Source organism: Pseudophryne corroboree, chromosome 2, assembly GCF_028390025.1.
Source record: "Pseudophryne corroboree isolate aPseCor3 chromosome 2, aPseCor3.hap2, whole genome shotgun sequence".
Lineage (NCBI taxonomy): Eukaryota > Metazoa > Chordata > Amphibia > Anura > Myobatrachidae > Pseudophryne > Pseudophryne corroboree.
The window spans coordinates 278,220,348-278,237,687 of NC_086445.1; the positions used below are offsets into that span (position 1 = coordinate 278,220,348).

Here is a 17,340-nt window from a genome sequence, read left to right on the forward strand (position 1 = left end):
ACAACCGCCAATAGATGATGCTGCATGCACTGCTGCGTGAGACTCAGAATCAGCCCATTAGCTCTAAATCATTAGCTGGAAAAGTCAGATACGACTGCATTATAGTTTCTACTGTTCAAGCCACAATCAGGGCTGTATTGACAGCACTGTAGATCCTGGGCAAAGCAATGCACTGGGGCCCCTACATACCCATTCATGGGAATAAATGTAAAAAAACTTATCCTTCTTGTGGTCCTCCTGTGCCAACTCTCCACGTTCTTCCATACAACGAATGGCTGTCGATAGCTCCTGCCATCGACCAATCAGCATTCTCAGAGCCATTCAATATACACCAGCACGGGTTGGAGGGGCAGATGCTCCCAGACCAGCCTGCCCCTGCTCGAAGGCCCCTAGAAATGTGAGGCCCTGGGCAACTGCCCAGTGTGCCTATACGTTAAGCTGGCCCTGGCCACAGAAAAACACAATAGGACTGGCTCAGGGCTGGACGCTAATGACAAAGCCACTCTGTCTTTGTATGTAGTAGCTGTGCAAAATCACGAAAGCCACAGGAAGCATCATATGTAAAAAGATGACCACTGCTGGCTTCTCTGATCCCCTGCTGTGTCCAAAACTCCAGAATCAGATCAACTGCTTGTACAATGGACATATGAGTAACCTGAGGGTTTCTCAGGATGTCCAGCAAAATCATGCTGCTGGGACCAGTGAAGCTGTGTACGAGGACGCAGCCACTTGCTTCAGCACACCCAGAAACAGGGGTCGATATGGCCTTGTTTTCTGAAACAGTCGCCGTCACCCCTCCCCCAAACGCCAGCAGTGTGTCCCATCATGCTGCAACTTTTGGGGCACTGCGTGTGACATCACATCCCCAGATCTGCACATGCGCAGATAACTAAACATCCGAGATTTACGGAAGTATCGGATTTACATAAATCTCTGGATCAGGTCCTATATTAGTAAATAAGCAAAGTGCATTGGTCACCCTGCTCTGCAACCTCCCTCCTTCCTTCATTATTTAATTAACTAAGGCCCTCATTCCGAGTTGTTCACTCGCAAGCTGCTTTTAGCAGCATTGCACACGCTAAGCCGCCGCCTACTGGGAGTGAATCTTAGCATAGTAAAATTGCGAACGAAAGATTCGCAATATTGCGAAAAGACTTCTCTGTGCAGTTTCTGAGTAGCTCCAGACTTACTCTTCCAGTTCGATCAGTTCAGTGCTTGTCGTTCCTGGTTTGACGTCACAAACACACCCAGCGTTCGCCCAGACACTCCTCCATTTCTCCGGCCACTCCCACGTTTTTCCCAGAAACGGTAGCTTTTTTTCACACACTCCCATAAAACGGCCAGTTTCCGCCCAGAAACCCCCACTTCCTGTCAATCACATTACAATCACCAGAACGAAGAAAAAACCTTGTAATGCCGTGAGTAAAATACCTAACTGCATAGCAAATTTACTTGGCGCAGTCGCACTGCGGACATTGCGCATGCGCATTAGCGACTAATCGCTCCGTTGCGAGAGAAAAATAATGAGCGAACAACTCGGAATGACCACCTAAATGCACATTAACACAAACTGAACAGCAAAGACACAACCGAGAGGAGAAAGAACAGCGCTACCTATGACTCTCTAATCAGTCCACATGAAGGGCGTGCTGCCTGTCACGTATATTCATGTCATTATGCTACGGTTAAATACAAACTATATTAAAGCTGTAATTATAATATACAGTAATGTTTTGTTTTCAATTATCCCAACAACTAAATCGTGAAACTAGGTCAATGTCACGTCGCACAATCACTGGCCGTGCACTACATCTATGTCTGTGATCTGATATGCTTGGTATTAAAGTACCTGTTAACATATGTTTATAATGTTGCCAAGTAACCGCCCGGTTTTTATTGCTCTGTTAAACAAAGGGCATATTGTTGTGCTTACGTGCTTTCTGCATTGTACTACAATATATGGCTGCTGTATGACATGTATTATTAACTAAAATGGGCACTGCACACACTAATGGTTTCCTCTATACTGCTGGGCTGCTATATAGGAACACACACCTATACACACATAACCATACCTCCCAACATGACCCTCTCCAGGAGGGACAAAATGCTCTGCTCCTGGACTTTCTTCTTAATTTATGATTGCCATCACCTGTTTTGACCACCAGGTTAATGGATAAGAAAGGTGTTTCAGTACAGGTGATGGAAATTATAAATTAAGAGTGAAGTCCAGGAGCAGTGTATTCTGTCCCTCCTGGAGAGGGTCATGTTGGGAGGTATGACATAACTGCACTGCTGTATCTACAAATATAATGTTATGATCATAAAGAGACGTTATTTCCAAGCTAGGACATTCTTGTATCAAACAATAACATCGCAGTGCCATCTATGGGCTGAAGAATATATTTCATTTAGTCCTCCATTTTATTTTATTTTGTGCTGAAACGGAGCAGTACACTTTTTGTTTCATGACTTCATGTAGCCATTTGTGTACAATAATGAACATATATATGGATGCATGCTATAGCACATCAAAATAGCAATGACTGTGGCCGACCTAGGCAGGGCTGGCCATTTTATACTGATGGCGCACTAAGCCACACAGATTCTTCATGTAAATGCAGAAAAACATAACAAAGTAGCATTTTGTTTAGTCAGTATGAATTTTATTTTGTAAAATTTTATTTTGTAAATTAGTTTGTGTAATTACATGTTAAGTAAAAATGCCACACATGAGACAGAGAAAGGACAGATGTGCCCTGACTTGTTACTGCCACCTGATTCAGAGGTGATGCACACAACATGCCAATGTTTGCATGGCTAAGCCATTAATTACTACTGTGCATGCATAGAATATGGAAACCCCTACAGCGCATGCATTACCCTAAGTGTCTGCACCAATGTGCTATTGTGTACGGGAGAGCTGGTTTCTGAACTGTAGAAGCAAGGCAATGAGCTGCCGTGGGCGGTGTCTGGTAGGTTACCTGATGGGAATGCAAAAACGTTAGTCTCGTGTGTTATGGGAATGTCTTGTGTGTCACTGCAAGCGCACGGCATTCTCAGGCGCAATGCCGCTTCCACAAAAACCATGTTCAGACGGAGACACTGCGCATGCCATAGTGCTGGAGGACGCGATGGTACGCAGAAGTGGACTGTATGGAACCACCAGTGATGCTACTGCATATAGGGACACAGAAAATGGGCATCTCAGTACCTGCAAATTCCGTCGCACACTAGTGCACAAGGGGAGGGCTGAAACTAGCATTTGCATATTATCACACCTGTGAATGGGCCAAAGCGCGCCAGTGTGGATGCAGTAGCATCCACCTCTAAATCAGGCCCAGCAGGGGCAGCCATTCATCCCATCAATTCACCAAGATATGGTCAGACCCCTGATGCTTAAGGTACAAAGTGCTTCTTTAATGCCACCAGTAAGTACCTTTGCCTACAACATGGTCCCCTCCTCTGAGTGTAGACAAATGATCCTCCAATGAGAATTACAGATAACACTAAGGGGGTCATTCAGATCTGATCGCTGAGCTGCTAATTTTGCTGTCCTACATTCAGATAGTCGCCGCCTTCAGGGGGAGTGTATATTCGCCGTGCAAGAGTGCGATTGTGATATGTGTACGCCGAGCTGCTAAAATCCACTTTGTGCAGTCTCTGCGCAGCCCAGGACTTACTCCTACAGTGTGATCACATCAGGCTGATTGGGTCCAGAGCTGACGTCACACACCCTCCCTGAAAATGCTTGGATACGCCTGCGTTTTTCCGGACACTCCCAGTAAACAGTCAGTTACCACCCACAAACGGCTACCTCCTGTCAATCACCTTGCGAACGCCTGTGTGAACAGATTTTTTGCACCATCCTGTCGCTGACCAGCGATGCCCTTTGTTGCTGTCCGACGCACGTGTGCACTGCGGTCCATACGCAGTTAGTACCTGATCGCCCGCTGTGCGAAAATGCACAGCAGCGATCAGATCTAAATCACCCCCTAAATCAGGTAGGACTATGCTGAGGTGTGTATTAATACGACAGACTACAGGCCCATTTTTTTACTTTTTAAAGCAGGAGCAGGCGTGCAACTTTGCATTGTGCACAGGAGGCAAAACAGATGTTTTATACATAAAAATATACACTGCAACGTTGCATTTTTTTTATAAATAACCCCCAGAGAATGCAATTTGTAAAGCTCATATATACAGTAATATAAAATACTATTATGTATAGTTGAGTGACGCAGAGCTCGTCGAAGACACATCTCTTCATCACACTGCTCAAGCAAATCTTGCTTTAGAACAGTAGTGAAATATGACACTTCCTAAAGTGAAGAGGATGCATCAAATTGTGCGACACTTGCCTGGCACACTCCAGAATTTTCCATTGTGCGTGTAGTGCAGTCAAAGCTGTGGGGCGCTGTCAGTGCACCGAGCACTAAGACATAACCCCGTCAACTTGTCACCTTTGTGGATATTGAGCAGTGTACACAGACAAACGACAGGGGTGTGGTTCATTAGGTCGACAAGGTCATAAGGTCAACATGAGTTTTTTGACTGTTTTTGGTGTTGTTTTCTTCGTAAAGTGACGGGGAACCCCAACTAGTGCACCGCTTTGCTCGCCATGCTTCGGGCAAAATGACTCGCTCCACTACCGCTGCACTTGGCACAGATTACCATTCCTAATTGTAGTCCACGGGGAGCATTAAGTATGAAAAAGGTGAAAAAATGAAAAAAAAATTGTAAGAAAACTCATGTCGACCTTTTTGCATGTCGACCTAGTACATGTCGACCTAGTGACCATGTCGTCCTAATGCATGTTGACCTTCAGTGGTCGACCCAATGTATGTTGACCTAACGACTGCCTCCCGATGACAGCAGGAGGTTTAGAGGTTTTTACTTACTGGATGGTTTTCCTCAGCAATAAGTGTACAGTCTTACAAGGTTCATTGCATTTAGCTTCTCATACAATATTAAATAATGTGCATGTCTTCACTTTCACATCGTTATTCTTAATCGTAGATGTAATTTATTGATGTGGCTGTTAGTGTTATTCTTTAATAGATATGAAGCAGATTTGAGTTCCAAAATTACTGCCATCCCGAACGTTAGAGAAAAATGTATCAGCGTGGCAGGAGGTACAAAGGGTGACATCTCTACTCTTGTCCACAATGGTGTCATCTTGAATATTCTGTGGCAGGATGCCACCACGTTCCAGTAGAATCCTGGGAGAGAAAAAATCCAGACAATATCAGGTCACCTAGAATATTCATTGTGCAGGTGATTTACCTCCACATACTGTACCATCTACAGAGCATGAAAAGTAATTTCATCTCAGCACATAATATGGTGGACTAGAGCAGGAATTCAGTATATTAGTCAATGTACATTGACTGGACTCACTGGTATGACGTACACAACAAGAGTTTGGAAAAGGTTTTCTGGTCATATCAGGTGAAGCAGTTGTGTAAAGAAGCCTCCTGTAACAAGTTCAGGGTTGTGTTGGTGTATTTCATATACAGGAGGACTAAATGCATAGTGATTGATGGAGATATGTGTAAAATATTAATATATTTCTAAGTGCAGTAGGCTGCACTGACTGTGCTCCTACCAAACGGTTCCCTCTGGAGAACTTCTCTACATGAATATTTGACAACCGAAGAAGAATATTACTCTTGAATCTCCGCCACAGCTGTGTAACATATTTACAGAAGTTTGTCTAACACAGTAAAAGCATTTGGTTATGAGACCAGTCTAATCCTGTAATGTGCTTTCAAGTGAACTTCAAAATATATAATACAGTGCAATTCCAAACAACATTACTTTAAATCTAGAATCCCTACTTATAGGTCATTATTGAGAATCCTTATTAAACTGTTTACATCAGTCATGGCAGCAAACCTATTGTTAGAGCGTGTGTGGTATGCGTTGCCGGCGGCTGGGATCCCGGCATTCAGTATCCTGACACCGGGATCCCGGAGGCAGAATGCCGGTGGGGGTGGGTGAGCGCAACAAGCCCCTGCTGCGGGCTCGGTGGTGAGCTGCCACAGGTTCTTTTCCCACGCTATAGTTATCGTGGACTCCCACAAGTGGGAATAGTCCCTACTGGTCAGCATGCTGACCGTCGGGTTAGTGAGGGGGCGGCATGTAGGTGGAGCTGTTGTGATCGGCGGTCTCCTTACCGCTGGTCACATAACTACATCCCGTTTGAGCTTGTTGTCTTTTACAGGAGCTAGAAATCAGTTTCCTATTATATAACATAAGTTCTAATTTCACTGTCATCGAGATCAGGATACTTAGAGTAACCCATATTGTCATCACATTTTTCCTTATCACTTTCAGTTTCTAGAATCCCTTCCCGGGTGTACAGCTGTGTGACTGAATGTGCAAGGACTGAGAGACCCACTTTCACGTTTAGATGCTCAAATACCGCTTGGTTTGTCTTTAGATGCAACCATCAGTTGTACCATTGAAACTTACAGCAGCCCCATGCTAGGTGTAGATTTTCTGTCACAGTATGGCCTCCAATGCGAGCGATTGTGCATCTGAATTTGCAGCCACTACAGCAACAAGCCTGCAACACTCCCGTAGCATGCCAATAAGATGAGCCATCACCATGCCACCTCTTTGTCACCACCCAGGAATGCCCAATAACTTTTCAAGACATTTCTGAGACCGCCTGCCTACCAAGCATCTCAATCGCAATTGCACACATGCTTAGACGCAGAAAACAAAATGCTCAATTGCATCCGACATCAGCACCAACTCCCCCAACTATCTACCAACACCCCAGCACACAAACACTACCTGATGATGATCAGGGTCTTCTGTTCTTGCTATTTGCTGCTCCCACCCCAACAACCGAAGCAGAAGGTCCCACACGTATGAGGGAGAAGTGCCAACAAAGGAGGGAGGAGCAATGCACTCCAGCCTGTGCCTCCCTCTCCTCTTATGTACATGGGTGTGGTTTTATGGCTGGAGATCTGTCTGCATGGGCGGGACCCCGGAGTAGGGGGTGGGGGGTATTGCAGCACATGCTTATTCATGCTCTAGGGCGCAAAAACCAGTAAACCCTCCTGAAAAAATCCAGTTACAGGCAGAGCAAATATGCCCCTGTCTAGTCTCAAGATGCGGGACATCGGTAAGAAGCCTTGACGAAATAACACTGTTATCCCTAAAGCAGTACGGTTCCAACATTAACTGGGCACCTGAAGATGCAATGTTGGACTACCAACCACACGTCCAGCCTTTAGGGCAGGGGAAGGCAATTACTCGAGGTGGGGGGGTACTTAATAAGTTTAAGTAAACGGTCTCGGCTGAATACAAAATCTGCTATCAGGCTTCTCCACATGCCCATTTTATGCCATCATACCTCTTTCATAATATCCCTTTTCTACTCCACATACTTTTATATAGAATATGCTCCCCTTCCCCCACCCACACACACAAACACACATACACTTACTGTAGCTTTTCTCTGGGAGCCCATGCAGAGTGGTGTAACCGTGGGACAACAGTCTTCCTCCTGCACTCTCCAGCACTCACTGGAGACCACACTGCCTGCTGGCTCTGCCTTACTATGACCTCCTCTGTTGTACAGAGGAGGAGGTCACATCAGTGACATGTATAAAATAAGCAAAGGACACATCCGCACAGGTATATGTGGTAATTTAGTACAGAGTGATGTAGAAAAAGAGAGAATCCTCAAATATATAAATATTTTGGACTTGGACAAGATGGGCCCACTGGGAAAATGTAATGGTAGCGACCAACATAAAGGCTTGGCTAACCATTGGAAAGTGCATGGTCTGGGTCCTTTTATAAATATAGTGTGTGTGTGTGTGTGTGTGTGTGTGTGTGTGTGTGTGTGTGTGTGTGTGTGTGTGTCTGTGTGTGTGTCTGTGTGTGTGTGTGTCTGTGTGTGTGTATGTAGTGATGAGCGGGTTCGGTTTCTCGGAAACCGAACCCCCCCGAACTTCACGCTTTTTACACGGGTCCGAGGCAGACTCGGATCTTCCCGCCTTGCTCGGCTAACCCGAGCGCCCCAGAACGTCATCATCCCGCTGTCGGATTCTCGCGAGGCTCGGATTCTATCGCGAGACTCGGATTCTATATAAGGAGCCGCGCGTCGCCGCCATTTTCACACGTGCATTGAGATTGATAGGGAGAGGACGTGGCTGGCGTCCTCTCCGTTTAGAATAGAAATAGATAGAGAGTGAGAGTGAGACACTTGATTTACTGGAGCTTAGGAGTACTCAGAGAGTGCAGAGTTTACTAGTGACTGACCAGTGACCACCAGTGCAGTTTTATTATTATTTAATATAATCCGTTCTCTGCCTGAAAAAAAACGATACACAGTGACACAGTATACCATATCTGTGCTCAGCCTCAGTGTGCTGCATCATCTATGTATATCTGACTGTGCTGAGTGCTCACTGCTCACACAGCTTAATTGTGGGGGAGACTGGGGAGCAGTTATAGCAGGAGTACATTAACAGTGCACACTTTTGCTGCCAGAGTGCCACTGCCAGTGTGACTGACCAGTGACCACTGACCACCAGTATACTGTGATTGTCTGTCTGAAAAAGTTAAACACTCGTCGTGTGGTGTTTTTATTCTATAAACGCATTCTGCTGACAGTGTCCAGCAGGTCCGTCATTATGTAATATATACCTGTCCTGCAGTAGTAATATATATATATTTTTTATATCATTATCATCCAGTCTATATTAGCAGCAGACGCAGTACGGTAGTCCACGGCTGTAGCTACCTCTGTGTCGGCAGTCGCTCGTCCATCCATAATTGTATACCACCTACCTGTGGTGTTTTTTTTTTTCTATCTTCTTGATACTAGTAGCTTACTTTAGGAGTCTGCAGTGCTGACAGTGTCCAGCAGGTCCGTCATTATATAATATATACCTGTCCGGCTGCAGTAGTGATATATATATATTTTTTATATCATTATCATCCAGTCTATATTAGCAGCAGATGCAGTACGGTAGTCCACGGCTGTAGCTACCTCTGTGTCGGCAGTCGCTCGTCCATCCATAATTGTATACCACCTACCTGTGGTGTTTTTTTTTCTATCTTCTTGATACTAGTAGCTTACTTTAGGAGTCTGCAGTGCTGACAGTGTCCAGCAGGTCCGTCATTATATAATATATACCTGTCCGGCTGCAGTAGTGATATATATATATTTTTTATATCATTATCATCCAGTCTATATTAGCAGCAGACGCAGTACGGTAGTCCACGGCTGTAGCTACCTCTGTGTCGGCAGTCGCTCGTCCATCCATAATTGTATACCACCTACCTGTGGTGTTTTTTTTTTCTATCTTCTTGATACTAGTAGCTTACTTTAGGAGTCTGCAGTGCTGACAGTGTCCAGCAGGTCCGTCATTATATAATATATACCTGTCCGGCTGCAGTAGTGATATATATATATTTTTTATATCATTATCATCCAGTCTATATTAGCAGCAGACGCAGTACTGCAGTCCACGGCTGTAGCTACCTCTGTGTCGGCAGTCGCTCGTCCATCCATAAGTATACTAGTATCCATCCATCTCCATTGTTTACCTGAGGTGCCTTTTAGTTGTGCCTATTAAAATATGGAGAACAAAAATGTTGAGGTTCCAAAAATAGGTAAAGATCAAGATCGACTTCCACCTCGTGCTGAAGCTGCTGCCACTAGTCATGGCCGAGATGATGAAATGCCATCAACGTCGTCTGCCAAGGCCGATGCCCAATGTCATAGTACAGAGCATGTAAAATCCAAAACACCAAATATCAGTAAAAAAAGGACTCAAAAATCTAAAATAAAATTGTCGGAGGAGAAGCGTAAACTAGCCAATATGCCATTTACCACACGGAGTGGCAAGGAACGGCTGAGGCCCTGGCCTATGTTCATGGCTAGTGGTTCAGCTTCACATGAGGATGGAAGCACTCAGCCTCTCGCTAGAAAAATGAAAAGACTCAAGCTGGCAAAAGCACAGCAAAGAACTGTGCGTTCTTCGAAATCACAAATCCACAAGGAGAGTCCAATTGTGTCGGTTGCGATGCCTGACCTTCCCAACACTGGACGTGAAGAGCATGCGCCTTCCACCATTTGCACGCCCCCTGCAAGTGCTGGAAGGAGCACCCGCAGTCCAGTTCCTGATAGTCAGATTGAAGATGTCAGTGTTGAAGTACACCAGGATGAGGAGGATATGGGTGTTGCTGGCGCTGGGGAGGAAATTGACCAGGAGGATTCTGATGGTGAGGTGGTTTGTTTAAGTCAGGCACCCGGGGAGACACCTGTTGTCCGTGGGAGGAATAGGGCCATTGACATGCCTGGTGAAAATACCAAAAAAATCAGCTCTTCGGTGTGGAAGTATTTCAACAGAAATGCGGACAACATTTGTCAAGCCGTGTGTTGCCTTTGTCAAGCTGTAATAAGTAGGGGTAAGGACGTTAACCACCTCGGAACATCCTCCCTTATACGTCACCTGCAGCGCATTCATCATAAGTCAGTGACAAGTTCAAAAACTTTGGGCGACAGCGGAAGCAGTCCACTGACCAGTAAATCCCTTCCTCTTGTAACCAAGCTCACGCAAACCACCCCACCAACTCCCTCACTGTCAATTTCCTCCTTCCCCAGGAATGCCAATAGTCCTGCAGGCCATGTCACTGGCAATTCTGACGAGTCCTCTCCTGCCTGGGATTCCTCCGATGCATCCTTGCGTGTAACGCCTACTGCTGCTGGCGCTGCTGTTGTTGCTGCTGGGAGTCGATGGTCATCCCAGAGGGGAAGTCGTAAGACCACTTTTACTACTTCCACCAAGCAATTGACTGTCCAACAGTCCTTTGCGAGGAAGATGAAATATCACAGCAGTCATCCTGCTGCAAAGCGGATAACTGAGGCCTTGGCATCCTGGGCGGTGAGAAACGTGGTTCCGGTATCCATCATTACTGCAGAGCCAACTAGAGACTTGTTGGAGGTACTGTGTCCCCGGTACCAAATACCATCTAGGTTCCATTTCTCTAGGCAGGCGATACCGAAAATGTACACAGACCTCAGAAAAAGACTCACCAGTGTCCTAAAAAATGCAGTTGTACCCAATGTCCACTTAACCACGGACATGTGGACAAGTGGAGCAGGGCAGGCTCAGGACTATATGACTGTGACAGCCCACTGGGTAGATGTATGGACTCCCGCTGCAAGAACAGCAGCGGCGGCACCAGTAGCAGCATCTCGCAAACGCCAACTCTTTCCTAGGCAGGCTACGCTTTGTATCACCGCTTTCCAGAATACGCACACAGCTGAAAACCTCTTACGGCAACTGAGGAAGATCATCGCGGAATGGCTTACCCCAATTTGACTCTCCTGTGGATTTGTGGCATCGGACAACGCCAGCAATATTGTGTGTGCATTAAATCTGGGCAAATTCCAGCACGTCCCATGTTTTGCACATACCTTGAATTTGGTGGTGCAGAATTATTTAAAAAACGAGAGGGGCGTGCAAGAGATGCTGTCGGTGGCCAGAAGAATTGCGGGACACTTTCGGCGTACAGGCACCACGTACAGAAGACTGGCGCACCACCAAAAACGCCTGTACCTGCCCTGCCATCATCTGAAGCAAGAAGTGGTAACGAGGTGGAATTCAACCCTCTATATGCTTCAGAGGTTGGAGGAGCAGCAAAAGGCCATTCAAGCCTATACAACTGAGCACGATATAGGAGGTGGAATGCACCTGTCTCAAGCGCAGTGGAGAATGATTTCAACGTTGTGCAAGGTTCTGCAACCTTTTGAACTTGCCACACGTGAAGTCAGTTCAGACACTGCTAGCCTGAGTCAGGTCATTCCCCTCATCAGGCTTTTGCAGAAGAAGCTGGAGACATTGAAGGAGGAGCTAACACAGAGCGATTCCGCTAGGCATGTGGGACTTGTGGATGGAGCCCTTAATTCGCTTAACAAGGATTCACGGGTGGTCAATCTGTTGAAATCAGAGCACTACATTTTGGCCACCGTGCTCGATCCTAGATTAAAAACCTACCTTGGATCTCTCTTTCCGGCAGACACAAGTCTGCTGGGGTTCAAAGAACTGCTGGTGACAAAATTGTCAAGTCAAGCGGAACGCGACCTGTCAACATCTCCTCCTTCACATTCTCCCGCAACTGGGGGTGCGAGGAAAAGGCTCAGAATTCCGAGCCCACCCGCTGGCGGTGATGCAGGGCAGTCTGGAGCGACTGCTGATGCTGACATCTGGTCCGGACTGAAGGACCTGACAACGATTACGGACATGTCATCTACTGTCACTGCATATGATTCTCTCCCCATTGAAAGAATGGTGGAGGATTATATGAGTGACCGCATCCAAGTAGGCACGTCAGACAGTCCGTACTTATACTGGCAGGAAAAAGAGGCAATTTGGAGGCCCTTGCACAAACTGGCTTTATTCTACCTAAGTTGCCCTCCCACAAGTGTGTACTCTGAAAGAGTGTTTAGTGCCGCCGCTCACCTTGTCAGCAATCGGCGTACGAGGTTACATCCAGAAAATGTGGAGAAGATGATGTTCATTAAAATGAATTATAATCAATTCCTCCGTGGAGACATTCACCAGCAGCAATTGCCTCCACAAAGTACACAGGGAGCTGAGATGGTGGATTCCAGTGGGGACGAATTGATAATCTGTGAGGAGGGGGATGTACACGGTGATATATCGGAGGATGAGGATGAGGTGGACATCTTGCCTCTGTAGAGCCAGTTTGTGCAAGGAGAGATTAATTGCTTCTTTTTTGGTGGGGGTCCAAACCAACCCGTCATTTCAGTCACAGTCGTGTGGCAGACCCTGTCACTGAAATGATGGGTTGGTTAAAGTGTGCATGTCCTGTTTATACAACATAATGGTGGGTGGGAGGGCCCAAGGACAATTCCATCTTGCACCTCTTTTTTCTTTCATTTTTCTTTGCGTCATGTGCTGTTTGGGGAGTAGTTTTTGGAAGGGCCATCCTGCGTGACACTGCAGTGCCACTCCTAGATGGGCCAGGTGTTTGTGTCGGCCACTTGGGTCGCTTATCTTAGTCACACAGCTACCTCATTGCGCCTCTTTTTTTCTTTGCGTCATGTGCTGTTTGGGGGGTGTTTTTTGGAAGGGCCATCCTGCGTGACACTGCAGTGCCACTCCTAGATGGGCCAGGTGTTTGTGTCGGCCACTAGGGTCGCTTATCTTAGTCACACAGCTACCTCATTGCGCATCTTTTTTTTCTTCTTTGCGTCATGTGCTGTTTGGGGAGTAGTTTTTTGAAGGGCCATCCTGCGTGACACTGCAGTGCCACTCCTAGATGGGCCAGGTGTTTGTGTCGGCCACTTGGGTCGCTTATCTTAGTCACACAGCTACCTCATTGTGCCTTTTTTTCTTTGCGTCATGTGCTGTTTGGGGGGTGTTTTTTGGAAGGGCCATCCTGCGTGACACTGCAGTGCCACTCCTAGATGGGCCAGGTGTTTGTGTCGGCCACTAGGGTCGCTCATCTTAGTCACACAGCTACCTCATTGCGCATCTTTTTTTTCTTCTTTGCGTCATGTGCTGTTTGGGGAGTAGTTTTTTGAAGGGCCATCCTGCGTGACACTGCAGTGCCACTCCTAGATGGGCCAGGTGTTTGTGTCGGCCACTTGGGTCGCTTATCTTAGTCACACAGCTACCTCATTGCGCCTCTTTTTTTCTTTGCGTCATGTGCTGTTTGGGGGGTGTTTTTTGGAAGGGCCATCCTGCGTGACACTGCAGTGCCACTCCTAGATGGGCCAGGTGTTTGTGTCGGCCACTAGGGTCGCTTATCTTAGTCACACAGCTACCTCATTGCGCATCTTTTTTTTCTTCTTTGCGTCATGTGCTGTTTGGGGAGTAGTTTTTTGAAGGGCCATCCTGCGTGACACTGCAGTGCCACTCCTAGATGGGCCAGGTGTTTGTGTCGGCTACTAGAGTCGCTTAGCTTAGTCACACAGCTACCTCATTGCGCCTCTTTTTTTCTTTGCGTCATGTGCTGTTTGGGGGGTGTTTTTTGGAAGGGCCATCCTGCGTGACACTGCAGTGCCACTCCTAGATGGGCCAGGTGTTTGTGTCGGCCACTAGGGTCGCTTAGCTTACTCACACAGCTACCTCATTGCGCCTCTTTTTTTTCTTCTTTGCGTCATGTGCTGTTTGGGGAGTAGTTTTTTGAAGGGCCATCCTGCGTGACACTGCAGTGCCACTCCTAGATGGGCCAGGTGTTTGTGTCGGCCACTTGGGTCGCTGAGCTTAGTCATCCAGCGACCTCGGTGCAAATTTTAGGACTAAAAATAATATTGTGAGGTGTGAGGTGTTCAGAATAGACAGAAAATGAGTGGAAATTATGGTTATTGAGGTTAAAAATACTTTGGGATCAAAATGACCCCCAAATTCTATGATTTAAGCTGTTTTTTAGGGTTTTTGGAAAAAAACACCCGAATCCAAAACACACCCGAATCCGACAAAAAAAATTCGGTGAGGTTTTGCCAAAACGCGTTCGAACCCAAAACACGGCCGCGGAACCGAACCCAAAACCAAAACACAAAACCCGAAAAATTTCCGGTGCTCATCACTAATAAATACTGCTGGTACATGCATGATAATGTACTATACAGCGATACAGTTTAATAGCAGCAATACACTGTAGTGAATCACCATAATCCTGTGCAGTATAATGTAACATGTATAATGGATAATTCAAGTGCACACAGGGTTGGACTGGCCCACAAGTGTACAGGGGATCTCTCCGGTCGGCCCGACTGCCTGGGCCCCCACCTCCTCTTGGGTCTATGGTGTATTTTCTACAGTGCACTGGCATTATTAAGCTGGTACATTATCAAGCATGCACTAGCAGTATTTATTTTTCAAGGGGCCCCAACTATGCACTCTCTAACAGGAGCGTCTGAACATTTCTCGGTAGGGAGGAGCTAAAATAAAATCTCACCTTCCTACGACATTAGCCGAGTCCCTTGTAGTGCTTGTGAGGAGTCCTCAAGAAGTCTTTAGGCACAGCCACTGCAGAAGAGGGGGGCGGGGCTACTAGAGAGGAGCAGGAGGCACTACAGAGGAGGCTAGGAGTTTGACAACCGGAGGCGGAGGGAGGCGGTACGATGGGAGGCGGAGGTGGTACCATGGCATAGTGACAGCACCATGGGAGAGGTGAGTCCTGCCGCCAGGACCATTGGGAAGCAGGAAGGACTGTCCATTATAGGAATAGGCTCCCACTGCATGGCACCTGCACTGCTGATGCGGAGAGGTGTGAAGTACGGCAGAGGTATATCACCTGACCACTCCTTTAGTATCGGCGTCTCTCTCATGTTTCAGGGGAGTAAGCTGCCCCCTACTCTCTAATGGTTATCCAAACCTATGTGGCACCTAACCACACCCCCTCTGGAGACACCCCTAAACAAGGGCTCCTATCACTGCATTCCCGGGTGGGCCCTTTATGCCCCAGTCCAAAATTGAGTGCACAGTTTGGAACCTGTTCCCTAGAGAAGGATGTGGGCTTCGGGTAATGGGGCCCACCAGGGATTTATTCTGTGCCCCTGTGGGTTAGTCCAACCCTGTTCTTATGTGAAAACAGGGAGTGATATCATTGACAACAAAAATTCAGTTGTTGTAAGTAGAGATGAGCGGGTTCGGTTCCTCGGAATCCGAACCCGCCCGAACTTCATGTTTTTTTACACGGGTCCGAGCGACTCGGATCTTCCCGCCTTGCTCGGTTAACCCGAGCGCGCCCGAACGTCATCATGACGCTGTCGGATTCTCGCGAGGCTCGGATTCTATCGCGAGACTCGGATTCTATATAAGGAGCCGCGCGTCGCCGCCATTTTCACACGTGCATTGAGATTGATAGGGAGAGGACGTGGCTGGCGTCCTCTCCATTTAGATTAGAAGAGAGAGAGTGAGATTGAGACAGAGACACTTGATTTACTGGAGCTTAGGAGTACTAGAGAGTGCAGAGTTTACTAGTGACTGACCACTGACCAGTGACCACCAGTGCAGTTTTATTTAATATAATCCGTTCTCTGCCTGAAAAAAACGATACACAGTGACTCAGTCACATACCATATCTGTGCTCAGCCCAGTGTGCTGCATCATCTATGTATAATATCTGACTGTGCTCACACAGCTTAATTGTGGGGGAGACTGGGGAGCAGTTATAGGTTATAGCAGGAGCCAGGAGTACATACATATTATTAAAATTAAACAGTGCACACTTTTGCTGCAGGCAGGAGTGCCACTGCCAGTGTGACTGACCAGTGACCTGACCACACTGACCACCAGTATAGTATACTATATTGTGATTGCCTGAAAAAGTTAAACACTCGTCGTGTGACTTGTGTGGTGTTTTTTTTTTTATTCTATAAAAAACTCATTCTGCTGACAGACAGTGTCCAGCAGGTCCGTCATTATATAATATATACCTGTCCGGCTGCAGTAGTGATATATATATATTTTTTATATCATTATTTATCATCCAGTCGCAGCAGACACAGTACGGTAGTTCACGGCTGTAGCTACCTCTGTGTCGGCACTCGGCAGTCCATCCATAATTGTATACCACCTACCCGTGGTTTTTTTTTTCTTTCTTCTTTATACATACTACATCTCATTATCACCCAGTCTATATTAGCAGCAGACACAGTACAGTACGGTAGTCCACGGCTGTAGCTACCTCTGTGTCGGCACTCGGCAGTCCATCCATAATTGTATACCACCTACCCGTGGTTTTTTTTTTCTTTCTTCTTTATACATACTACATCTCATTATCATCCAGTCTATATTAGCAGCAGACACAGTACAGTACGGTAGTCCACGGCTGTAGCTACCTCTGTGTCGGCACTCGGCAGTCCGTCCATAATTGTATACCACCTACCCGTGTTTTTTTTTTCTTTCTTCTTTATACATACATACTACATCTCATTATCAACCAGTCTATATTAGCAGCAGACACAGTACAGTACGGTAGTCCACGGCTGTAGCTACCTCTGTGTCGGCACTCGGCAGTCCATCCATAATTGTATACCACCTACCCGTGGTTTTTTTTTCTTTCTTCTTTATACATACATACTACATCTCATTATCAACCAGTCTATATTAGCAGCAGACACAGTACAGTACGGTAGTCCACGGCTGTAGCTACCTCTGTGTCGGCACTCGGCAGTCCATCCATAATTGTATACCACCTACCCGTGGTTTTTTTTTCTTTCTTCTTTATACATACTACATCTCATTATCATCCAGTCTATATTAGCAGCAGACACAGTACAGTACGGTAGTCCACGGCTGTAGCTACCTCTGTGTCGGCACTCGGCAG

The 17,340-nt window shown here is 46.5% G+C and overlaps 1 protein-coding gene across 1 annotated transcript in view; it reads right to left on the reverse strand.

Annotated features, from left to right (window-relative positions):
* Nucleotides 1–2,467: 2,467 nt before the first annotated feature.
* LACC1 (laccase domain containing 1) overlaps nucleotides 2,468–17,340 on the reverse strand; it is a 141,363-nt gene continuing 126,490 nt past the window's right edge. The window contains exon 6 of the mRNA XM_063952844.1: nucleotides 2,468–5,222. Coding sequence (XP_063808914.1) covers nucleotides 5,048–5,222 — 175 coding nt within the window. The 3' untranslated portion in view covers nucleotides 2,468–5,047. The remainder of the gene's footprint in view (nucleotides 5,223–17,340) is intronic.